The sequence below is a fragment of the Lithobates pipiens genome, unplaced genomic scaffold, assembly GCF_037356315.1.
Source record: "Lithobates pipiens isolate NorthernLeopardFrog02 unplaced genomic scaffold, aLitPip1_a1.2 Scaffold_13, whole genome shotgun sequence".
Lineage (NCBI taxonomy): Eukaryota > Metazoa > Chordata > Amphibia > Anura > Ranidae > Lithobates > Lithobates pipiens.
Genome location: NW_027507718.1, coordinates 34293769 through 34319917, shown reverse-complemented (window position 1 = coordinate 34319917; position 26149 = coordinate 34293769). Strand labels below are relative to the sequence as shown.

At 43.9% G+C, this 26149-nt stretch overlaps 1 protein-coding gene across 2 annotated transcripts in view; it reads left to right on the top strand.

The window, feature by feature from the left end:
• The window catches only part of LOC143974021 (cytochrome P450 2J4-like), a 68403-nt gene that overhangs the window by 25705 nt on the left and 16549 nt on the right, over window positions 1-26149 (top strand). For both annotated transcript variants that reach the window (XM_077474992.1, XM_077474993.1), the window contains 4 exons: window positions 2527-2687; window positions 13825-14001; window positions 22276-22417; window positions 23535-23722. In XM_077474992.1, the coding sequence (XP_077331118.1) occupies window positions 2527-2687; window positions 13825-14001; window positions 22276-22417; window positions 23535-23722 (668 nt within the window). The remainder of the gene's footprint in view (window positions 1-2526; window positions 2688-13824; window positions 14002-22275; window positions 22418-23534; window positions 23723-26149) is intronic.

Genomic DNA, 26149 nt, shown 5'->3' with positions numbered 1-26149 from the left:
TGATTCCTGTGTAAATGACACTGGCAGTGAAGGGGTTAACCAGTGGGTGGCAGTGTAGGGGTTAAGTGTTCCTAGGGGTGTGTTACTAACTGTGGGGGGGTTGGGCTTTCATTTAGTGAACACTGATCTCTGCTCCAATCACATGGAGCAGAGATCAGCGTCACTAGTTGCTAGGCAGAATGGAGAAATGCTGTTTACACGGCATTTCCTCCATTCAGCCGTCCCGTGAGACGATCGCGGGTATGCCTGCGGCGATCGAGTCCGCGGGTCCCGCGACCGGACTCACGAGGGTCCCGACCAGCGTGGGAGCGCGCCGCCGGCGGCACGCTCCCGATGGCAGGGCGGCATTGAAGATTGGACGTACATGTACGCCAATATGCCTGCCCGTGCCATTCTGTCGACGTACATCGTACAATGCTTAAAGCTATATCCAGGTTTCAGAGCAGCATATGCTCAGGCAAGAATGGGACAACATTCCTCTCCCCAAAACTTCAGCAACTGGTCTCCTTAGTTCCCAAATATTTACAGAGTGTTGTTAAAAGAAAAGGGGATACTACATTGTGGTAAACATGGCCTTGTGACAACTTTTTTTGAAGTAGGGTTGTACTTTGCTAGCTTTTTTGTTGCCCTGTCCCAACTTCTTTAAGATGCATTACAACAATCAATTTCAAAATGACCTTATTTTTTTTTTTAAATGGTACATTTTCTCAGTTTAAACTTTGAAAGTGTTTTTCTATTTTCTATTGTGAATAAAAAGATTGTGAGATTTTCAAATCATTGCATTCTGTTTTTATGTAGATTTTACACAGTGTCTTAACTTTTTTGGAATTGGGTTTGTATGTGGACTGCCACACAGTGAGGGTCATTCCATAAATATAGATCTTTCTACACAGGAAAGACAGTTCTGCAGCAGGATATACCATCACATATACAGTAGCTGGTCAAAATGGAAAGTTGATGACCCCTGTCAGTAGACTTGTATGCCACAGCTTTATAACTTTTTTACCTTCTGTGTTTATGACTCTAGATTGGGTAAGAAAGGGCAGGAGAAAGGGGAGTGGGGGGGAGGGGTGCATAGTGCTACAGCAAGAGGTCAGATGGATCCAGGCCTTGCAGCTCAGGACTTCACTCTGACTCTTGAATGGTTGGAGAGGTCTTTGAATTGATTGGTTCATTGAATCCTAGTAACAATAATCTTACTTTCAACTTCAATTGGCAAAACAGCCAGATGCACGCTTACTAAGGATCCTGATAATTTCTATGGCAAGGTGCTGTTAAGGGTTCAAACCAAATCTTGCAGTATAAGGCTATATGCTGCTGAATATTACAACATTTTGGAAGCTATTGACATTAGCAAGCTCTTTTACATTTTCTTTATTTGAAGCTCAAACCCTGTCAATCAAAGGCATGACTCCTAGAGGCAGAGGCATGATGGGATTTGTTGTTTCACCACAGTTGGAGTGCCGAGGTTCCCTATCCCTGATATACAGCAATATCATAAATGTGTTCCTTTTTACTTTTTTTATTAATCACAGCAAGGGTTTGAAAAATTCTTGTAGTGCCCTCCCAAAAATTAGGTTAAATTTACTGTACTGTACTGTACCACTGAGTGGTGATCTGTTTCTAGGCCTGGCCAAAGTTTCCTAAGCTTGATAGTTGATTTCTCCTGTCTGCCTCTGGAAGGAGCTTCCAGAACACAGAATGAGAGGATTAACCACTGAGCGATGAATTTTTATCAGACCCTAGCCAATCCATGGGAAGAGGGTACCCAGAACGTGGCTGTAGAATTGATATGTGTTTGGGAGGCCTAGGCAGAGGATCTTCTTCCTCAGCTAGGAGGGTTCCCCTTTTCCTGGGGATTCTGTTCCTTGGAGCCATCTAAATGTAAGACAGGAGTTTCATTTTGGGCTGACTTGCTGGAGGGCATTTCTTTGGGAGTCCTGGTCTGCAGAAAAATCTAAAAATAGCGTACATGTTTACTTTTCACCATTCTTTAATGCAGAAAAATTGATTGTTGATCTCATATGGGAAAAAAAATTGCTATGCTGTTATCATTACAAGAATAGCAAATGTAGAACTTCAAATTGTTAGGACCCTTTCACACTGATAAATTTTTTTCAGTAAAAAAAAGCAGAAGAAAAATGCATCCCTTTAAATCCTATGAAACTTTTCACACCAGTCAGTTGTGTTTCAGTTGCATTTTTAAAAGTCCTGTTTTCTGCATCTTTGGTGCACCTTTCAAAACTGCACCAAAAACGCAGCTTCCTATTAAAATGAAAAGAAAATTTGTCAAAATCATGCCAAAAATGCACAGCGGTTGCATTTTTTGTATGTTTTTTTTTAATCACATGCATGTCTATGTTTCACAGGTATATCCTGGGAGTCAGGCAACCACAAAATGCACTGGAAACACACCAAAAACGAATAGGCATTTTTGATGCATTTTTTTGACGGAGCAGTGTGAAACCAGCCTTACTTCTAACATGCAAAAAAATGTACGGTAATTACTCTTCTTTTTTTTTCTAGGAGCCCAATTTGACCCCTGTGATATTATTACTGCTACTGTTACAAATGTAATATCTGCTGTGGTTTATGGACATCGTTTTTCTGTTGATGACATTGTATATCAAGAACTGATCAAAAGCAATCATGGCCTTTTGGAAGGTGGAAGCTCGGTTTGGGCAAAGGTATTGTCATCATTATTTTGACTTCACTGACAATTCTATAAAGAGAAGAGCTCATACTGCATAATTGTGCATATAATGTATTTGCATGAAAAAATATATTTGTATATATATATATAAAAAAAAAAAGCTAATATAGCAGCATCAAACATGAGCAAGATGCATGTTGGGGAATTTTGCACTTAAAGACATACTGTTGTAATTTTCCCACAAGGTTGTATGTGCATTTGACATATTTTATGTATGTTATCTACAGGACGGTGCTACCACTAGGCAAACTAGGCAGCTACCCAGGGCGCACTGCTGCCTAGGACTGCTGGTTTCCCTACTTTCCGTCTTCGCGCTATTTACATTTTCGGTGCTGTATTATAAATACCTCTGTATTAAATGTTATAACCGCTCGTGGGCGCTGCTGGGATAAAGTGTTCATATCTAGCGGGACATAGGGGATGCCTCTGCTATATGTTACTCAGGCAGCCACTCTGTAGTGTCATTATAGTGGTGCAGCACTAGAGGACATGTCCTGATGGAACGGAAGCAAACATATCCTGCGTGCCTCTATGATCAGTGCTCTCTACTGCAGCCGCATGCTTTTTCTAGCGCCGACTTCTGTCACACTAATGCTCGGGCAAAGGGGGTGGATTTAGGGGCAGAGCCAGGGGGTGGCAAAATTAAGTTTTGCCTGGGGTGTCAAAAATCATTGCACCAGCCCTGGTTATCTACATAAAAAATCCTCCCTTGTGTAGACACCCAAAAAACCCTGAGCTATCGTGGATGTGATGTGATGTGAGCAGCCCTGGCAAACTCAGAGCTGTCACACAAGTGACAAGCTATGGTATTTCCCTTTGTTCCTCCCTGACAGTTACATAAACCAAAATTTTTGGAAAAAACACTGCAAGTAAACAATTGAAACATTTGATTTTTCTGTTCTTTTTGTGTAGGTTCACACTAGTGCAACTTCTGATCTTGTTCTGTATCTTGAGTCACACAGAGTCGCATGACAAAAGAAAACACATTATATGTGATTCAGCGTGTTGCGACTTTGGAAAATGTTCCTGTGCTACTTTGGGAAGTTTTTGGCATTTTTATTGATTTTTTTTTTACTAGTAATGGCGGCGATTTTTATCGGGTCTGCGACATTATGGCGGACACATCAGACACTTTTGGTGCTATTTTGGGACCATTCAGATTTATACAGCGATCAGTGTGATTAAAAATGCACTGATTACTGTGTAAATGTGACTGGCAGTGAAGGGGTTAACACTAGGTGGCGCTGTAGGGGTTAAGTGTGTCCTAGGGAGTGATTCTAACTGTGGGGGGGATGGGCTATGTGTGACACATCACTGAACACTGCTCCCAATTACAGGGAGCTGTGATCAGTGACACTGTCACTAGGCAGAACTCGGAAATGCTTGTTTACATTAGCATTTCCCTGTTCTTCCTCTCCGTGAGAGGATCGTGGGTATTCCCGCGGACATGGAGCCCCCCGACAACCAACGGCCAGGGTTGTCGGGAAGAGGCCTTTGTCCTCATCAACATGGGGACAAGGTGCTTTGGGGTGGGGGGGGCCGCACGCGGCCTGGTAGGGCTCAGGAGGGGGGCGCTCGCTCGTCCCCCCCTTTCCTGGCCGGCCGGGTAGCGTGCTCGGACAAGGGTCTAATGTGGACCTGGGGGGGACCCCCACACCGATTTTTTTCAGCGTTGGGGTTCCCCCTTTAAGTCCATAGCAGGTGGCGGGGCCAGCGACGTCTCCTTCGCGGCCCCCGCCTACCTGGAGACGCGCTCGAAATGAGCAGACTTTTCTCCAGCGGGAAAAGTCCGTTCATTTCAAAAGTACGGCGGACTGGCATACGCACGGCCGGATTGTCCGCCGAAATGCAAGTCCGGCGGGAAGATTGGAGTGCAAAACTACTTTCTAAGTCCGCCGTACTTTCGGGTCAAAAAAGTCCGCCGGAGGCTACACACGGGGGGATTGTCCGGCGGACTTGAGTTTGCCGGACTTTTCCACCCGATTGTTTGATCGTGTGTACGCGGCATTAGACAGGAAGTCTGTTACTAGCAGGATTACCAGGTGAGAATAAAGGAAAAGAAAAGTAAAAAAATAAGAAAACTAAAGCAGCCACTGTATCTAAGGAATGATAAGCTGCAATATATAACATTATTGGTTTGAGTTTAGATACACTCAAAAGCGTAAATATGCATCTGAGAACTGTCTTATCCTCCAAAAAAGATGAAACTTTGTTCAGACACTTTTGTATTTCATATACCTCTGCCTGACAATGCAGCCAGAGCATAGAGACCAGTTTTTCTGTTAGATTTAAAGTAGTATTAAACCCAAATACAAATATTTATGAAATTGCATCTCACCAATTCTTAGATGTGGTGATTGCATTAGGTTTCTTTTTTTCTTCTTTATTTTTGCATGGTGATCCAGGCAATAATTATTTTTCAACTTCCTTTTACAGCTAAAGCTGTCCAGCAAAAGTGACAGTTAGGAGGTTGAGACAAAAACAGCAAATTCTCCTGCGCTCTGGTTTCTTGGTCTTTGAAATGTGATATATACAGTTTGAAATGGTGTAGTCACTAAGTCTTGCAGCCCTCCTTTAGAACATTGGGTGTTCAAATACTAAAGAGAGAAAATACAAAAGAGGGGAAGGCGCACTGACCTAGTGCATTACCATAAAACAGCTTTATTTAAAATTAAATCAAATAGCAAAATGGCTACTCACAAACGAGTATTGATCAAAGGCAAAATCAATACAAATAGATCCATCGCACCAAACGTTTGGCGATTCCAGACCAGATGTCCGCGGAATTTGGTGAATACCTCTACGGAAATGGCTAATGCGTTTCGGGAGTGACCCCCTTTCTTCAGAGCCAAAAAGGGCAAGGAGGTTGAGACAAACCATTTACCACTGACAGTGGTGCTTACAATGGTCATCTAAGGAGTCTGCTTTATTACTGATGTTTGAGCATCAGCATTTCTGGACGTAATTTCTGGAATTTGGTTTGCACGTATTTACACGCATTTATATGCAATTTCATGCATATATTAGTGTTTGCACACACAATACAAATCCTTAAGCAAAATTCATTAATATTTATACTCTTATATGTGTATTTACACACAGAGTGTGTATTTGTGCATACTGGTGCAAAATACTGACCAGGAAAGCAGTTCTATTTTAAAGCGGTTCTGCACCTAAAATAAAAATATTAAAAGCCAGCAGCTACTAATATTGCAGCTGCTGACTTTTAATAAAATCACACTTACCTGTCCCAGGGTCCGGCGATGTCGGCGGCAGGTGACGAGTAATCACTCATCTCGCTGCTGCCCCCGCCGCCATCCTCTGTCAGGGAAGTGAAGCATTACAGCTTCACTGCCCGGTTCCCTACTGCGCATTCGCGAGTCACGTTGCGCGTCTCTTATGGTCCCCCGCTGTGTCTCTGGGAACTGTGTGTTTCCCAGAACACAACGGGGGGGGGGCGTCTGCGGGGGTCTGCGGCGGTCTGGCCGGAAGTGGGTGCAGTTACCTGGATTATCCAGGTAACTGCACCCCCCTACCCCCTGAAAGGTGCCGATTGTGGCACCGGAGGGGGGGGGAGGGATCAGATTAGCGGAACTTCGGGGGCGTGGCTAACCACCGAGCGGTATGGCAGCTTGATTCCTCAGCTCCTGCACCGAACGGAATAAACGGACTGATACAGCACCGATCGAGATACCGAAATGATCTCAGCGGATCCTCACACCCGGGGGAACCCGACCGGAGGCTCTCGGAAACGAAAGGACCTCAAACCACCGAAGAAACTGACCGAATTCTTTGCGCTCCCTCATGGAGAAAAGATCCAAGATGGCGCCCGCGGCGCCTCACAGCACGCAGGCTCACAACGTTCGGCGGCTTCTTACACAGACCTCCCGGACGCAACGGACGATCTCACGGCTCCTCCACGAGAATCTGCCAGTTCCCTGCCTTCTTCGGGGACATCTTCTACCTCAAACAGCCCTGCTAAATCGCGGATCTGTTTAGAACCTTCGGATCCGGACCTGGAGGTAAGGCCTTCCCAGGACCAGCCACTGCCTTTACCCTCCCCTGCTTCCCCCATAGCTTCTTTCCCCACTTCTAATCAACCAGTCATAGATACTATGCTGAAATAGATGCTGATCTCCCTGCACAGCTCCCTTCATCATGACATCTCCTCTATGTTCACTGTCTTTCAAACCGAACTGCTTCACACAGGCCGCAAGTTAGACAGAGTTGAAACCCAAATGGGAGCTATGACTGAAACGGTTAATGACCTAGTTGATGCCTACGATCACACGAAAGATGAGCAAAAATGGCTGCGGGCCAAAATGGCGGACCTCGAGGACCGCTCGAGGCGCAACAATGTAAAAATCAGAGGCATACCTGAATCCATACTTCCTACTGACCTGAATTCATATGCCCGGCAGCTCATTTCCACAATTTTCCCTGATCTACCACAGATTGAAACTATAGTCGATCGCATCCACCGCTTACCAAAACCGCCACACTTACCGCCTGAGGTACCTCGCGACACCTTGATGAGAATCCATTTTTATCATACTAAAGACATGCTACTTGCTCAATCCAGACGCATGGGTCAACTCCCACCCCCCTATGCGAAGCTCCAACTCTTTGCTGATATCTCCCAATATACTCGGCAGCAGAGACGACAACTTCAAACCATAACCAAACCACTCAACAATCACAGGATTCCCTATCAGTGGGGTTTCCCTACAAAGTTGGTGGTTACCAAAAATGGTACCCGCCACAACATCCACACAGTGGAAGAGGGCATCAAACTGCTCCGCACCTGGGGCATACTCCCAGAGATCGCACCTACTGGCTCACAGCCATCTGCACTGTTCCCTCAGAACTACAACGACCATCAACGATCCAACATGATCCAATGACTGCAAGATCGGTGCTGCACCACCTCTACTGGTTATTTGTAATCCGCTCGGTGCCTGCTCGTTGTACTTAGTTCACAGACTTTTCCCCCGGTTTGATCGGTAGTCCTAGTCACACTGCTGATCCCTCCCTACCTCCCCTCAGGTTTCACCACCGGTTATCTCTCCATCAGCTCATTCTTTGCCCTTAACCATCTCCTTTTTGTTTTTCTTTTTGTCTTCCACCCACTCCTACCCGTTCTATTGTATTAGCAAGACCATCTACCTTGAACCTCTACGAAGGACTACGTCCTCATCCTCTTTACGCAATCCGTGAGATCCAGGACCATTTTTACTAGTAACTGTAAGTACTGCTTTAATTGCATATACCACCACTCTCCCTCCACACTATGCCCAAATTTTTGTCCCTTAATGCTAAAGGCCTCAACCATCCGGCCAAAAGAAAGTCCCTCTGGCGTACGGCTCGAGACTCTCACTGTGATGTGCTTTGTGTTCAAGAAACACATTTCAAAAACTCTGCAGAACCTACTTGCTCCCACAGATCATTTCCCCACATCTTCAAGGCCTCTGGTCCTGAAAAAAGAAAAGGGGTGTTGATTGCCATCAATAACACTTGCTCATTTACCCTTCATGACACCATACAGGATCCAGACGGCAGATACCTTGCAATAGCTTGTGACTTAAACAACACCAGATGCACTATTGTTACTCTGTATGCTCCAAACAAACGACAAATCCGCTTCCTCTCTAAATTAATGAAGAAAATCAACAGATTCAAACAAGGCCAGTTGATAATCTGTGGAGACTTCAATCTGGTACCCGACTCCTCCATAGACTCCTCTTCCCAATCCAACAGGTTGACCTCCCCTATGGGTTCTTTTATTCGCTCCCATGATCTTTTTGACGTCTGGCGATGCCATCACTCCACTGAAAGAGACTACTCTTATTTCTCCCCCCGTCACAACTCCTACACCAGGATTGATTATTTCCTAGTGGACAAATGGACCTTACCTAAAATTTCCTCATCTACAATAGACACCATTACGTGGTCAGATCACGCACCAGTTACCATTTCCCTAGAAGACTCATCTTCACGCTCTCGAACCAGACTTTGGAGAGCTGACGCGGCGATCATCGCTTCTCCAACCCACTCCTCTTACATCAGAGACTGTCTAGTCGAATTCTTCAATAATAATGTTGGTACTGTTACTGATAATACTGTCCTTTGGCATGCCCATAAGGCATTCATTCGGGGTATACTCATACAAATAGGTGCTAGAGAAAGGAGGAAGAGATCACAGGGTCTAAACCTACTCACTTCAGAAATTAGCAAGCTTGAACACCTAAACCAATCCGCTCCCTCCCCAACAACTAAAGCTAAATTAGATGCCCTCAGATTGGAGCTCAGATCCCACCTCCTACAGGCGTATGAGAAAGCCCACAATTATTTTAAAGCAACCCACTATTCTACCGGAAATAAAGCGGGCAAACTTATGGCAAATAGAATTAAGGGACACCATGCTAAATCCAAAATTACCCATCTATTCCACCCCACTTCCAAACAAAAACTACTTGACCCCCAATCTATTGCAGATGCATTCAGTCACTATTACAATACCCTCTATAACTTAAAAGACGACGCCTCTGTTGTCCAACCCTCGCTGTCAGACATCCAATCCTTTCTTCAGGAAATTAACCTACCAAAATTATCACCAGACCAACTGGCTTCCTTAAATACCCCTTTCACAGCCTTGGAAGTCGAATCCGTGATCAAAGCTCTCTCGTCCAACAAATCACCTGGCCCAGATGGTCTTACTAGCAATTATTATAAACAATTTAGCTCCACTTTATCTCCCTTCCTAACTTTAGTATGTAATGACGCTGCCTCTTCCTCCTCCCTCCCACCAGAAATGTTACAAGCCTTAATTGTCACTATACTGAAGCCAGGCAAGGAACCAACCCAAGCACAAAACTTCAGACAAATATCCCTTTTGAACATAGACACAAACATTTACGCCAAGTTGATTGCCAACCGATTGTTAGAAGTTATGCCCCTCCTGATCCACCAGGACCAGTCTGGTTTCACCAAGGGCAGGCAGGCATCTGACGCCACAAGGAGAATTATCAATATAATTCACAAAGCCGAGACTAGTCGAACGCCTTCTCTGCTCCTTTCCTTGGACGCGGAGAAGGCGTTCGATAGGGTCCACTGGTTATATCTCCGAGCCACTCTATCTAAATTCGGATTTCAAGGTCCGATCCTCTCAGCCATTATGGCCCTGTACTCCACCCCCTCTGCACGGGTATATACCTCTGAAATGCTATCCACACCCTTTTCCATTTCAAATGGCACACGCCAAGGCTGCCCACTATCCCCCTTCATCTTCAATCTAGCTATGGAACCCTTGGCGGAGCATGTCCGTCAAGCTCACTCCATCTCCGGTTTTAAAATTGGAGAAATCGAGCATAAGATAAACTTGTTTGCAGACGACGTAATATTGATGATCACGAACCCCCAATCCTCCCTGGCTTCGATTCAACTCCTTTTGCACAGATTTAGTAATGTATCTTATTATAAGGTCAATGAACACAAATCCTACATACTGGACCTGGGCATAGATGCTATCACTAGCAATATCCTACGCAACATGTATCCTTATCCTTGGGCTGATAACGGTATCCCGTACTTAGGGATTACACTAACCAAATCCACTAGATCTCTCTTCTTGTCTAACTATACAGAAGCAAAACAAATGCTCCTCTCTGAATCCAACAAACTTACTAAATATGAATTCTCCTGGGCTGGCCGCCTGGCAGCATTTAAAATGATGGTCCTGCCAAGACTCCTCTACATCTTTAGGGTACTCCCCATCCCACTCTCAGCCTCATACCTTACATCCCTGCAATCTATCTTGAACCATTTTGTATGGCAAGGAAAGAACTCTAGATGCAACCTAGCTAAACTTATTAAACACAGATCTAAAGGTGGGATGGGATTCACAGATATAAAAGATTACTACTTGGCCACAATTTTATCTCAGATGAAAGATTGGCTGCTGCCCTCCCCCACTACGCTTTGGGGATCCATTGAGAATGCAGACACACCAGGCCCGAACCTCCGAGATTGGCTATTTAGCACAACCTCCACTACTACCTTCTCACGACACTATTCCCCTCCTATTCAAGCTTCCATCAAAGCTTGGAAGATACTACATCTCACCACATGGTCCCAACTCCCGACCAAACAAATTCACATCCCTCTCAACACTCTAAAACACCTCACGCCAGACTTAATAATTCCAATAGAGGTTACATCTAAAATGTCCTCTACCCTGGAGCTTCGCTCCGTACTACATAACAAATCCTTCCATCAAATTAGCTTAGCTCTCGGTGCCCCCACCAAGGATTTCCTGACATATCATAGGCTACGAACATGCCTTTTAACACATCCCTCATTAGAAGGAGCTATTCCTGTGAATATATGGAAATATTTTTTTTCTCCTAATTCCTCTACCAAGGGAGTCGCCCTCATCTACTCCACACTGCAGGAAAAATGCACCTTTCACAAATTCAAACCCCTCCTTGACTGGGAATCTGACTTACAACTCCAATTCTCAGACCAACAATGGATTGCTGCAATAAATTCTGTATACAAGGCCACTTCATGCACCGCACTCTGGGAACTCTCCCAAAAAACACTTATGAGATGGTACCTGACCCCCCATAGAATTGCCAAATTCCACCAACCCACATCCCCAAATTGTTGGAGAAACTGCTGTGACTCAGGCACCCTACTACACATTCTTTGGTCCTGTCCCCTAATTCGCACGCTCTGGGAAGACATTCAAGCCTTGCTCAGAGAACTTTTACACTTTTCTATTGTTTTATCTCCCCAACTAGCCATTCTTAACCTAACGATTGAAGACCTGATTCCAGCCCATCGACATGTGCTCACTCACGTCCTCTTAGCCACAAAACTCCTTCTGACTAGGAACTGGAAAACTAATAACACCCCACTCAGAGCCGAAGTTATCAATCTAGTCCAAACTCACTTTATATATGAAACCACTCTAGCCAAGTCTACGACCAAACACTCCTCTGTTACACACCTTTGGTTCCCATGGTCCTCCTGGTACAATGCAAACTGTTAATGTTGATGATTCAACTGTCTATTTCCTGATGATCTTGCTACTCTTCCCCCCCCCCCCCTCCTCCCCTATCTCCTTTTTTTTTTTTTTTTTTTTACCCCCCCCTCCCCGAGTTACCCCCTTGTCTTTCTTTATCCGCCGTTGTCCACCAACGACACTCCTTCGAACTGTTGCTTCCTTTGAAGCTGTTTTTTACGATTTGCATTATTAGTTGTTATTTTAACTACACTTTCATGTCATTCTTTTACGTACTTTCTATCTATAAATCTATTTCTCTGTCACTGTATAACTTGTACACTGTGAAAATTCAATAAAAATTATTTTGAAAGATTAGCGGAACTTCCCCTTTAGGGTGAAGAACCGCTTTTTAACTTAAGATAACATAGCACTTGTTTATGCTCCTGTGTGCACAGGCACATTGTAAACAACAGGGGTGCATTTTAGATCAGTAAAAAAAAAAAACTGCTGTAGTGAGCTAATGCAGCCACCACATCTAACAATTGCTAATTTGTAATTTATCACCATTTTGTTTTGGGGGATAATACCAGTTTAAGGAATACAGTAGTGTTAATTGTCTGGCCAAAGCCTGCTGATTGGACTGGATGCTGAATGGAGCGCACCATACTCTGTTCGATGAAAGACAATGCCAATGAAGTCTGGTGCTAAGTTTGCTAAAAAAGTTTGGAAATTAGTACACCAGCGGCTAATTGTGACACCACTTGAACAAGGTGGAATGGAGAAAGTCTTGAACGTAACACAAGAAATGTGCTCAGGTGACCCCCTAGGTGAAATGTTCTGAATTACAATCCATGAATGCCCAATAAAGGAGATCTCGAAGGCATCCAATAGTCGTTAATTATAAAGGGTTAAAAGTTATAACACACTGATTTCAGCACCAAACAATTGTAAAGTAGTAACTCAGATCCCGGTGCTGGTGGCATCATTTCTGGTGATGCGTGTTCCTCCTGGCTGAGATGGATGACAGTGGCCTTCTCCACTGCCCACTGAGTATTAGTTGGATGATTCCACCAGCCTCTAGGCTACTTCTTTACAACAGGATTGCCGCTGTTTTATACACTAGATACATCCACTGCCAGCACACTTTCTTAGGGAACCTAGTAGCCATGTGATTGTTTGGTGTTCACATCAGTGTTTTATAACTTTTAACCCTTTATAATAAACGACCATTGGAGGACTACGAGATCTTCTTTATTAGGCATTCATGGATTGGGATTTAGAACATTTCTAAGTATTTATTGACCCTTCACCTGTATTTCACCTAGTCCTAGGGTGTCCGTTGAGCACTTTGTTTAATGCTCTGTTCAATACTACTTCAGTACAGGTGACAGCAGTGTTGTAGGGGATAAAGGATGGAGCACGCTGTGGGTACACAGACATCCAACACTCCTAGACAGTGGCAGAGGGTGGGGTGGCAAACAGGGCATCCACAGCCACCCCCCAGTTGGTCAGGTCACCCGCGCCCCCCCCCCCCCGGTCGCTTACCCCATCTATGGCACAGGCAGTGAATCCCGTCTCCTCCTCAGCATCATGGCAGCGTCTGCCGTGCGTCTCCTCCCTCGTCCTCCTAGATCAATTGGAACGCTTCACCTTTCAGGCCAATCGAGAAACAGGTCTCAGATCCCATTCCTGATTGGCCAGGAGGAAAATCAGTGTAAGAATAGCGAATATTCATTCGCTATTGTCACACAACTGGGTGCACTCTGTGCCTCATACCCACCATTTTTTGAAGCTTATTCGAGCTTCTGGCTCTAATCATGTGCTTAAAAAAAACACCTGATTGAAATCTATGCGTCCCGAAACCCACATGTACAGTAGATTAGAGGGCTAGATGCATAGATAGGTGGGGCGGCGCCTGTGCGTCCTGCATTATGGGCCACCACTGCTCCTAAAAGTGTTGAATGCTAAAAGCAAAGGTTGGAGACGCAGGAGAGATGCAATAAAGCAAAGGTTGGAGACGCAGGGACCTCTTCTATTTCACAGAGCTACAGTTTTTTCTCACACTACAAATCTAACAAAATGTATCCTTTCTGTTTTCCCCTAGATGTATGATGTTTTTCCCTGGCTGATGAAACATGTGCCAGGACCACACCAGACTGGTTTTACCAAAATGAAATATCTGAGACAGTTTACACGAAAAGAGATTCAGACCCATAAGGAGAATGGATCACTGGAGGAACCTCAAGATTTCATTGACTATTATCTGGACCAGATTGAAAAAGTAATGGTTTTCCTCAGTATTGAGCTCATCACACACAATAAAATCTGATTGTACAATCTTCTTTAGGTCTACCAACAATTATGTAGTTCAAAGGCCTACCTAAGTGGATACAAATTGATTGGAAATATTAGGTAGGTCCTCATATTACCTATTTTGGTAAATCTAAAGTTGTTTGTATAATGATAGTATGGTCAGATTATAACAAGTATGGTGATCGTTGGGCTACATTCACGCAGTTACATAACTGTGAATAGTTTGCTGCATTCAGAGGTGGCTAAACACTGCCTTTAGGGCATCCCCAAGTAGGTTATTTAAATTATTCATATATTTTCACTGTTGCCCTTGAATGCACATTAAGAGACACTCTCCCTACTATTTTATATAAAATTATTCTTTAGCATTAGTACAAGTCTTCCATGGCAGTGCCCAGATTCCCATGCTGTTTTTGTCTATTAGGCCTAAAAATGGCCAGAATTGTTTGACAACAAGGTTTATCACCCATAAGGGGTCATTTACTATAGCGCCAATATGCGATCCCACAGTACATGAAAATAGCAGGCGAACATGCCTGTCAAATCGGCATGGTTGAAGTCAATGGGACTTGAACTTGCAAAATCCAAAGTCCTCATTTAAGGCTTATATGCATGTTATTGCCATTAAATGTGCATGGGGATTCGGGTCGTGCCCTGGGGTACATGTATCAATGCAAAAAAAGTTTTTAAATTATCTTTTTAAAGGAGCAGTGATTTTAATAATGCTTAAAGTGAAACAATAAAAATGAAAAATTCCTTTAAATATTGTGCCTGGGGGCTCCCCTTAGTCTGCCTGTAAAGTGTCGCATCTGTGCGATGCGTAGAACAGTGCTGCAGCAAAATTACATTTCTAAAGGAAAAAATGTAATTTAAATTTGCTTGCGGTCGTAATGTACTGCCGACTCCCATCAAAAAATCAAAGAAAAAAACAGTGTGTGGTCCCCCCTAGTCCATAACATGTTGATTGGGACAAGAGCCTCTTCCTGACAACCCTGGCCATTAGTTGTTTGGGTCTGCGGGCGGGGGGCTTATCAGAATCTGGAATCTCCTGGATCCCGATGCCCTACCCTATGTGAATGGGTAGGGGTACATTGTACCCCTACCCATTCACCAAAAAAGTAGTGTAATGTGTACGTTTTTGACAAGTCCTTTATTAAAAATGTCTTCTTCCTTCCCCACTTCTTCATCCGGTCTCCCTCTGGCTTCTCCTTCCCCTCTTCTTCCTCTGGTCTTCTCCTTCTTCCTCTGATCTTCCGCCAGTCCATGTTGAGGGCATGTGGCTTTGTACGGTTCAGCAAGGGGGGGGGCACTTTCTCATCCCCCCTTTCCTGACCTCCAGGCTGCATGCTCGGATAAGGGCCTGGTATGGATTTTGGGGGGGACTTTATATAAATGTTTTCTTTAATTTTGGAGTGGGGTTCCCGTTAAAATCCATACCAGACCCAAAGGGCCTGGCATGGACTGGGGGGGGGGGGGGGGGCTAGACCGCACATTGTTTTTTGTCTTTATTTTTGAATAGCCTGTTTTTGAACTTCCACACCATAATATTATTAAATACTTACATACCATTGCATGCATTTGAAGAGTTAAAATTATGAAATCAACCAAACTGATGTGCATTGGCTAATTATGCTGCTGAGTACAATGCAACTTTTCACTAGGTGATGCCATCAGTGGGATGGCTTGAACCTTTGAAGGTAGCAGGGTATACCATTACACTACTGAGCTGAGGATAATCATACATAGAAAATACAATTATTTTCACAGTATATAGCTGGTTGCTACGCAAGGGACCGGGAAGCTGTCTGCTGCGTCCTTAATGACAGATGAGTCATCAGCTGTCAGCGGGGTTTTCCCCAAAAAAATAAAATTGGCGTCCAAAATAAAAAATTGGAAAAAAAAAACGGCATGGTGTCCCCCCCAGGTCCATACCAGGCCCTTTGGGTCTAGTATGGATTATTTTTTCTATTTAAAAAAATGGGGTGGGGTCCCCCCAAAATCCATGCCAGACCCTTATCCAAGCATGCAGCCTGGAGGTCAGGAAAGGGAGGTGACAAACGAGCGCCTCCCCTCCTGAACCATACCATACTGCATGCCCTCAACATGGGGGGTGGGTGTTTTGGACCCAAAAGCACCTTGTCCCCATGTTGATGAGGGCAAGAGCCTCTTCCCAGACACCCTGGCCATTGTTTGTCAGGGTCTGTGGGTAGGGGGCTTATCAGAATCTGGAAGCCCGTATTAACAAGGGGCCCCCAAATCCTAGCCCCCCTTTGTGAATGTGTATCGGGTACATTGGCCCCTACCCATTCACCAAAATAAGCAGTGAAATGTAAAAAAAATACAAGAGTTGGTTTTTGACAAGTCCTTTTGTAAAATAGCTCTGAGCCATCTTCTTCCGAAGCCGTGTCTCTCACCGACATCTTCTCCTGGTTGCGTCTCTCTGGCTGCCATATTCTGTCACTATCTTCTCTTGCCGCCGTCACTCCCAATGCTATAGTTTCCTTTGCCATCGTCTTCTCCCACTGCTGTGTTCTTCCTCGCCAATGTCTTTCTTCTTTGTGTTGTCACCCTCTGTCTGGTGTCTTTTTCATAGCTATGGGGCGTGGCCATCCAAAGACGTCACCCGGAGAGCCTTGCAGGACTTTTTGTTACGTCCCGCAAGTGCAACGACCCAGTGTGAAAGCACTGGGGAGGCATGGGAGGCAGTTTTCATGTGCTTTACAGGCACTAAAATGCCTAAAAACTGCCTTCAGTGTGAAAGAGGTCTAAGGGACACACCCACCAGTGTAAATGTTTCTGTCTCTTGAGGTAAGCCTCAAGTGCTCACACCTGTTCTTTAGGAATACACACTCTTTACAAATGAAAAAATGCCTCAGCATTGATATCTGTGCAGGGTAAAGCTCAAAATAAAACATGTCCAATGCTCTGCCCATGATCAGTGATCCCAAAAATCTCCAAATCAAACTTGTACGTTGTTGGACATATGGAGGGTCCAAAATAGGAAATCATAAGCATACTAAATTAAAATATGTATGCAGCATCGCACCAGGCTTAGACATCCATATCTGGGCCAAAACACCCCAGTTTTAGATTTGGCACAAACCCACAATTACTTGATTTATAATGTGATTTCTTGGGGTTCCATTATGTGAAAGTCATCAAAAATGTCATCACTGCTGAAAAAGAAACTTTAACACTACAACATACAAACCTCTAGCCAGGTAGCAGGATTGGGATTCAAACTCATTGCTGCTAGGCAGCAGTGGTAACCTTTTAGCCATTGTGCTGTGACATGTCTTTAGGCTGCATCTTTGTGGTTTCAAACTGTCCCAAGTCCCAGGGGTGCAAGAAGTTAATCAATGCAGGTGTACTGTGGCAGGCCAGAGAGCCAGTGAACAACTTTCTGGCATATGCCATTTGTTTTGAAGGCTGGTTATGGCTGATTACTGTCAGCATACTGAGAGATAAACAGCTGTCATTTTGTGGGCTTTGTCTTGGTAAGAGGCTGCAATTAGTGCTGGTGGGAACATGTTAAGGCTGATTAGAGTCCTTACCCATCTAAAACATATGACACAATTTGCAATGGTGATCGAACCCTCCTACACATAGATACTATATTTAGACATAATTTAGGGAAGGCCCTGAGTGAGGAGTTATGTTTAACAACATAGGCAAATCAGACAACTTCTCCACATGAACTGCCATGTTTGGGATTCAAACCAGACCCTCAGGGCTGCTAAGCAGAAGTGCTTATCCATTAGCCACTGTGCTGCCACATGTGGAACCCTCCTACACATGAATACACATATACTGCATTAGTTAGGAGTTATCCTTCTTGATTTATTTTGTGATATTTGGTGTTTCTTGCAGTGTGAGTGTAGAATAGTGATTTTTGGTAATTACATTTTTTTTTTCTGATGTTGGTACACATATCACATGTTTTGGGCTCAAATTAGGATCATTTGGAAATAATAAAAACACACAAAAGAGTGACTCATTTTAAATTTGCATCAACAATGGTATTGTTTGTGGTTTGTAAAGACACCTGTGTGATTTGGGGTAATGATTTTTGTGAGATGGACAGCAACAAGTGAAAGTGACAGAGAAAAAAATATTTTACCAAAACATGAAAAAATTACATAGTCTAGCATTCTTAACTGGTTCCCGACCAGTGCACGCCGAAGTACGTCGACAGAATGGCACGGGCAGGCATATTGGCGTACAGGTACGTCCAATCTTCAATGCCGCCCTGCCACTGGTCGGGACCCCCGTGAGTCCGGTCGCGGGACCCGCGGACTCGATCGCCGCGGGCATACCCGCGATCGTCTCACGGGATGGCTGAATGGAGGAAATGCCGTGTAAACAGCATTTCTCCATTCTGCCTAGCAACTAGTGACGCTGATCTCTGCTCCATGTGATTGGAGCAGAGATCAGTGTTCACTAAATGAAAGCCCAACCCCCCCCCACAGTTAGTAACACACCCCTAGGGACACTTAACCCCTACACTGCCACCCGCTGGTTAACCCCTTCACTGCCAGTGTCATTTACACAGGAATCACTGCATTTATGTAGCAGTGATTACTGTATAAATGACAATGGTCCCAAAAATGTGTCAAAAATGTCCGATGGGTCCCCCACAATGTCGCAGTCACAATAAAAATCGCTGATTGCCGCCATTACTAGTAAAAAAATAAAAATAAAAAATTATTAATAAAAATGCTATAAAACTATCCCTATTTTGTAAATGCTATAACTTTTGCGCAAACCAATCAATAATCGCTTATTGCGATTTTTTTTACCAAAAACATGTAGAAGAATACGTATCGGCCTAAACTGAGGGAAAAAAATGTTTTTTTTATATATTTTTGGGGGATATTTATTATAACAAAAAGTAAAAAATAATGCGTTTTTTTCAAAATTGTTGCTCTATTTTTGTTTATAGCGCAAAAAATAAAAACCGCAGGGGTGATCAAATACCACCAAAAGAAAACTCTATTTGTGGGAAAAAAAGGACGTCAATTTTGTTTGGGAGCCATGTCGCACGACCGCGCAATTGTCAGTTAAAGCGACGCAGTGCCGAATCGCAAAAAGTGGTCTGGTCTTTGACCAGGAAAATGGTCCGGTCTGTAAGTGGTTAAAAACAAAATAGATGATGAAGAAGCAACATTGTTGCAAGGACAATTTCTTTGAGAGAAAAATGCATTTCATCTCAACATGAAAAGGATTTATTTGGGGAAGTTACAATTGTACCATTAGAATCAATGTCTGAAACGTGCATTGGGCTACATATCTCTAATTTTCACTCCCCAAAAATGCTCTTTAAGGGTCCTTTCACACGAACGATTCGTTCAGGTCCGCCTGTGAGTTTTCAGGCGGACCTGAACGGATGCTCCATAGAGCTCTATGGAGCGTCGGATGTCAGCGGTGACATGTCCGCTGACATCTGTGCCGCTCCGATCCGAAAAAGTGTGACGGAGGAAAAAGCTATTTTTTCATCGGATCAGGTGATGATGGACACTGCGGTCCGTCGTCACCCGATCTCCCATAGGGGAGAGCGGCGCTGTGACAGGTCCGTCCCTGCGCAGTGTGCGGAGACGGACCTGTCCTCTGCCTGCTCAGCGGAGATCGCTCCGGTGATCCCCGCTGTGCAAGCGGATATCCACGGGGCGGATCATCACTGATCCGCCCCGTGTGAAAGGAGCCTTACCCAGCACTCATTGTGGTATTTACTATAACTCTTGGTAAAAAAAAAGACACAGGCATTAAAATGAGAGTAGTTTGCATGTTTGAGCATGCTCAATTGTGCTGGCACCTAGTGGTAAAGAGAGGGGGAATTTATCTCTTTTCAGACTTTTAAAGATATTGTGTAGAAATCACTTTTTCACACACTTTAAAAGCAGATTAGCTTTAACCACTTCAATACCAGGCAATTATGCCCCCTTCCTGCCCAAGGCAATTTTTGCTTTCAGCACTGTTGCACTTTGAATGACAATTGCGTGGTCATGCTACACTGTACCCAAACAATTTTTTTTATTATTTTGTTCCCACAAATAGGGCTTTCTTTTGATGGTATTTGATCACTGCTGGGGTTTTTATTTTTTGTGCAACAAATAAAAAACACTGAAAATTTTGAAAATAACGTTTTTCTTTGTTTCTGTTAATTTTTTTTTGTAAATCAGTAAGGATTCTCCTTCAATGACAGGCACTGATGAGGCTGCACTGATAATGCGGCACCGATGGGCACTGATGAGGTGACACCAATGAGGTGGCACTGATGGGCACTGATAGGTGGCGCTGGTATGCAGCACTGACAGGCACTCATAGGGGGCACTGATGGGCACCGATAGGCGGGACTTATGGGCACTGAAAGGCTGCACTGATGGGTACTTAGGGGTGGCACATGGATAGGCACTGATGGGCATGGATGGGCACTGATAGGTGGCACTGATGGACACTGAAGAGTGGCACTGCTGGGCATTACTGATCTGGCAGGCATTCATAATGGGCACTGACTGGCAACATTTGTGGGGACTGATTGGCATATATTGGGCACACTGTGGCATCCCCGGTGGCCATGGGGGGCATACCTGGCCATCCACATGTTGGGGGCTTCCCTGGTGGTCCTGGCGGCATCCCTGGTGGTCCAGTGTGGGCATCCACAGAAGGGCTGCACTGTTAAACAACCAGCGCAGACCCCCCTGTCAGGAGAGCCGCCGATCGGCTCTCCTCTACTCGCATCTGGCAATAATTGGCTCTTCCTGCTTACATCATGATCAGCCATGATTGGACATGGGTGATCATGTGGTAAAGCACCTCCGTCAGAGGCTCTTTACCGAGATCAGTGTAGCGGTGTCTCAGACTGACACACCATAGTACCAATCGATGCGATGCAAGCCCCCACAGGCGCGCGCCGGCAGTTATCCTGCTGGACATCATATGACGCCCAGTCAGGATAACTAAAGCCTATAGCAGAATGATGGCCGGGTGGGAAGTGGTTAAAAAAGATACTGCATATTTCAGTATCATTTAAGCGATCATATCTTGCTCTAAGCATTATTTCTATGTGGAATTCTCCAGGTCCTAACAAGAGTAAGGGTTTGGGCGCTACCTGTTTTTTGGGAGCTATAGTAAATTTGATTTTGGGACTATTTTTGCCACAGAGCTATTGTGAATTCCATTTGAGTGCTAATTACCGCAATTGTGGCATTTTAGCGCTAATTACCGCAATTGCTCAGCGCTATAGTAAATGACCCCTACAGACTTCAATGGAATTTGCCTCTGTGTTCAGGTTTGCCAAGATTCACTAAACCCTTTTCAAATAAACCCCAGGCAGATTCGCCAATTTGCCTTCTCTATCCACCTTGGTCCATGACCAGCTTTCTTTGGGCCTCCTCAATCTTACCCCCCCCCCCAGGTCATGTTCAGCCTTACTTTTAGATTTTAAGCTCGAATGAGCCAGGCCCTCTGATTCCTCTTGTATTGAATTGTATTGTAACTGCACTGTCTGCCTTCATGTTGTAAAGATAATGATAATGATGATTTTGCCTCACCTTCCTTCCTTTATGGGCTAAGACCAGCGACTTCTCTGTCTTCTAAACTCCTCCATTTCATGATCAGCTTACACTCTGTCTACCCACAATAATCAATTTAAGTGAGATGGCACATTTGAGAGAATCAAAGACTTACAGCTATAAAATGTCTGATGGCACAGTAATGTTACACATAACTCAAAGGTCAAAAAACATTATGCTTAAAGTGGGGTGCCCCTAAAAAAAAATAATTAAAAGTCAACAGCTACAAATACTGCAGCTGCTGACTTTTAATAATCGAACACTTATCTGTCCCAGGGTCCAGCGATGCGGGGGAACGAAGCCCCCCCCCTCGTTCTCCGCTCCGCTCGCTGTGATACGCCACACAGTCATCTGGGACACGCGACAGGTCCCAGATGACTGTGCGGCGGGAGGGGAAGTGATGTCACCAGCCCGGGCAAGGAAGAAAGTAGACTACGAGGGACCCCCTAGCAACAGGTATTTAGAGGTGAGTAAAATGTATTTATTTTTTTCCAATTATTATTTATTTATTTATTTTAAGAATTTTAAATACTTTTTTATTTTTTGGTGGTAACACCACTTTAAATTATCTAATTTATGAACAGGCACAATATACTCAACCTCATATACCCCATGTTTATTGTGTAATTGTTCTATTAACTGTTCTATTAACTGCTTTTCATAATTTATAGAGCAGAGAAGATGCATATTTTGCATTTCCTGAGGAAAATCTGATTTCAACAATTGCGGATCTTTTTCTTGCTGGAACAGAAACTACAACCACCACCCTGCAATGGGCTCTGATTTACATGGTGGCTTATCCTCATATACAAGGTGAGGACAGGATAAAGCCACATCATTGATTTTTACTTAGTTGTGAGCACTGCAGTGGAGAGAAACCTGTGTCTTGAAATAATTCTTAATCATTGGCTATTCTGTTTTGCTCAGCTAATATCTGGCCTATTTACTGATCGCTCCTGTGTCCTTTCATAACTGAGGCATAGTAAACTGAGGTTGCAGAGGTGGAGATTGAAGGCTGTGTCCTTAATCTCTCTATTCTCAAAGGGGAGGTCTGTTTAGACCCCTGATATTTCACCAAAGCCAAAGAATCCCTGCCAGGGGTCAGGGGAGTCCTTCTTCATAGCTCACAACTGTCCTTGATTTCGAGGGGACTGTCCCTGAATTGGAGCAATGTCCCTCTGTCCCTCATTCCTCCTCATTTGTCCCTCATTTTGGTCTGATCTATATAGATGTATATAAAGTGCATTTTTTATCTATCAAAATGTGTTTTCCAGCGCTAAACCTTTCATCTGATTCCTAAATTGCTGCATCTGTAAATTTCAAAAGCCAATATAAAGGAATAGAAGTGGCAAAAAAAGCACTTGTGGGTTTAACCAATCTTGTTTTTTGTACAATTCTCCTATAAGGGGGCATGGCAGGGGTGTGTGTCCTGTTCCTGCATATTTTTGCTGATAGGTGTCCCTCATTCCCATATCAAAAAGTTGGGAGGTGTGCCTTCTTGGTTTCTTGCACTGGGGTCCTGAAGGTTCTACTTATGCCTCTGAATAGAGCTGGATTATAGATATACCAAAACATGTATTACTCATATGATTTGAAATTTGTTCAGCCAGTCTTCTGATTCCCACATCTCTACCAGACTTCACAGCCAGGCATATGACACCTCCCTTTACTGGTTCAGCTTCAGTGCTTCCCAACTGAGCAGGCAAGAAACAGAAGAAGCCGTAAAATTGAACCAGGAAGTAGTGGAGTCATCTTCCTGTTTATGCAGTGTGGCAGGGGTGTGTGAATCATAGCAGTAACTGAATAGGAATACAATTTTTTTTTCCGCCTCAACTTTAAGTGCAGTTTTCTGGAGTGGATGGTGTGTACAGAGCTAACAGATCACTAGTAGTCAAAACACATTTTCATAGTTCTCGGTCATCTGTTACAGAAAAAGTACATAAGGAACTGGATACCATTCTTGATGGTTCCAAACTAGTCTGCTATGAAGACCGGAAGAGGCTTCCGTACACCAATGCTGTGATCCATGAAATCCAGCGGTATGCCAATATTGCAGCTGTAGGCATTCCAAGGACATGTGTAAAAGAAGTTCATCTCTATACATACTCTTTGAAGAAGGTGAGAACATATTTGTTCTGATTCGATGTATTCACCATTTACAGCTCATACACATCAGTCTGCATGGTAAGGCTGGGTTCACACTGCTGAGATCTGATTTTGAGCGAATTTTCAGTGTGATTATGTAGCCAACATGGATGCAATTTAGATGGCGTTTGCGCATTCTATGGGGCCATAATCATGCTGTAATCAAGCCAATGTAGTACAGGAACCTTTTCCAAAATTGTACTATGCTGAGTTGCATTGATGTGACATGGGCATCATTGAAAAAATCTAATTTCCATTGTCATGCGATTCTGTGTGACTCAAACTACATCTGAAATTGCACTAGTGTGAACAGAGCCTAAAATACATGTGCACTGAGGTGTAGGGGCAGTGAGGAGAGGTGTAATGTGTTATTACAAAGCTTCATACTATTTAACTTTTTTCCTAACCTTATTGAAGTGTCACACAATAACACTTCATTCAAATTGTTAATTAACAGCTTAATTAACCATTTTTGTATATGTTTAATATACTTTTTCAAGCGTTTGAAAAGTCGCATTGTTTATTTTTTTAAATTAACAAACATACTTATGTAGCGCACAGACCCGATTGGTCTGTCGGTTTGATCCCAAGTTGCATTCCCTGAAAGACACACTGCAGCAAGGTACATAACGTTTTCCATTCACTCGAGTTAGTGCATGTCTTTTTTTTGTGTTTTATATATTTGGTATATTTTGGATAGGGTGAGAGTGAGCCTAGGGATAGCCTAGGGATACTCCAGTAACCGTGACTTGACAGTGAGGACACAAATTCTGCATTGAGACTTCAGAGTGATTGCACCCCCTTTGAAGTGTTAAAAAGGAACAGCAACAAATAGGAATATCTCAAAATGAATGCAGTCTTGAATGTAGAGAGTAGTAGCAAAATCTTTAGATCCAAAAAGCTGGTATTCACTGTTTCCTGATTTCCAAGCAGCCATGAGCAGGGTCAGGCAGCTTCAGTACTTCAGCGGCCTGTGTACTGGATCTTTGAGAAGCTTTCTGAGAATGCTCCAATAGTATAGATAACAGAGGCCCCCCAGCCAAACTGTAGTTGGGACCCCACAAACGTGCTTCCAGTTCCAGGTGAATTTCCCAGAGATGCCACAGCTCTCAGGCTGGGTCTTACTCCCCCAGGAACAAGGGACTTCTGCTCTAGACTCTGGCCAATTTATACCTCCCTCAGCCCCCTGCTTGTCACCTGCCATATTGACCAGGGATTGGCTGGGGAGATATTAACATTGTAGCAGGGCCCATCATTCTCTCACCCACTATGTCCCAGGGTCCCTGGGAGACAGGGGGAAGTAATCGAAGTAATACCTATAGAGCCCAGAGTGCTCTATAAGACCTAACTAATCAAATAGTGCTCCCCGACTGGGTTTCTGTTAGATAGACTGGTTGTGGACAGTGCTCCAGATGGATGTGTGTTGTATGTTTTGGTATGTTTACAGGCTGGCACAGCGCTGAATTGATATAGGGCTAAGGTAAGTATAAGGGAGAGGTAGTGATACACTTACTGAAACATTTTTTCCTTAATGCATTAGGGAAAATGTTTAGGTATGTAGCGCTACCCCCGGAGGAGCTGCATAAGTTTGTTCAGTCCGTTACTCTGCCTCTCAACCCCAGTAACAGATTCAGCCCCCTCAGGCACACAAGTGCAACAGCCAATGAAAAACACACACGTTATGATAAAACACAGAAATTGCCTTTACTGCAAACTTTACTGCAATATTATTGCAATATTATTTCTGTGAAAAAGATTAAAAAACAGTAACCATATATATTCAAGTAATGCAATTGAAGAGAATTAACTGAGATTAAGAGCAATTTAGCTCAATACCATATTCAGACTGCTTTCAGGGGATCCAAAACCTTGGAATAACCCCAAGAGCAGAGGCAAACACTTTAATAAATCACAATATGGCAATCTCTACCAGATTGGTTACCTTTACTTAGGTCGGCAGGAGGAGAACAGAGGAATGAGCCTCTTATGGCACTCTTATGTCAGGCCTCTCTCTTCGTCCCCTGACACCACAGGCCTAACTTTAATCACTTTATTCAAATCAACATATAATGGCTTAACTTCCTAGATAAACTTTCCCACACACACCCACTGCATATACATAGCCCTAAAAAAATGTATGCGGGTCCGTATAGCACTAGCAGCTTCAGTCCTTTTGAAGAAAAGATAAGACTTTGTATCTTCAGCTAGCCACTTTTGTTGGTGCACTTAAACTCCTAAATAGGAGGGCCAAAGAACACAACTGGCCCAGATTATCAAGTGAGGAAGGCAGGATCTTTCTCAGCAAGGTGAAAGGACAATGGTGTCTGTATACAGTGTCCCTGAGAATGAATGACCTTATCCTTTAGCCCTGCGACGCTACAAGTGTCAACAAGATGACTA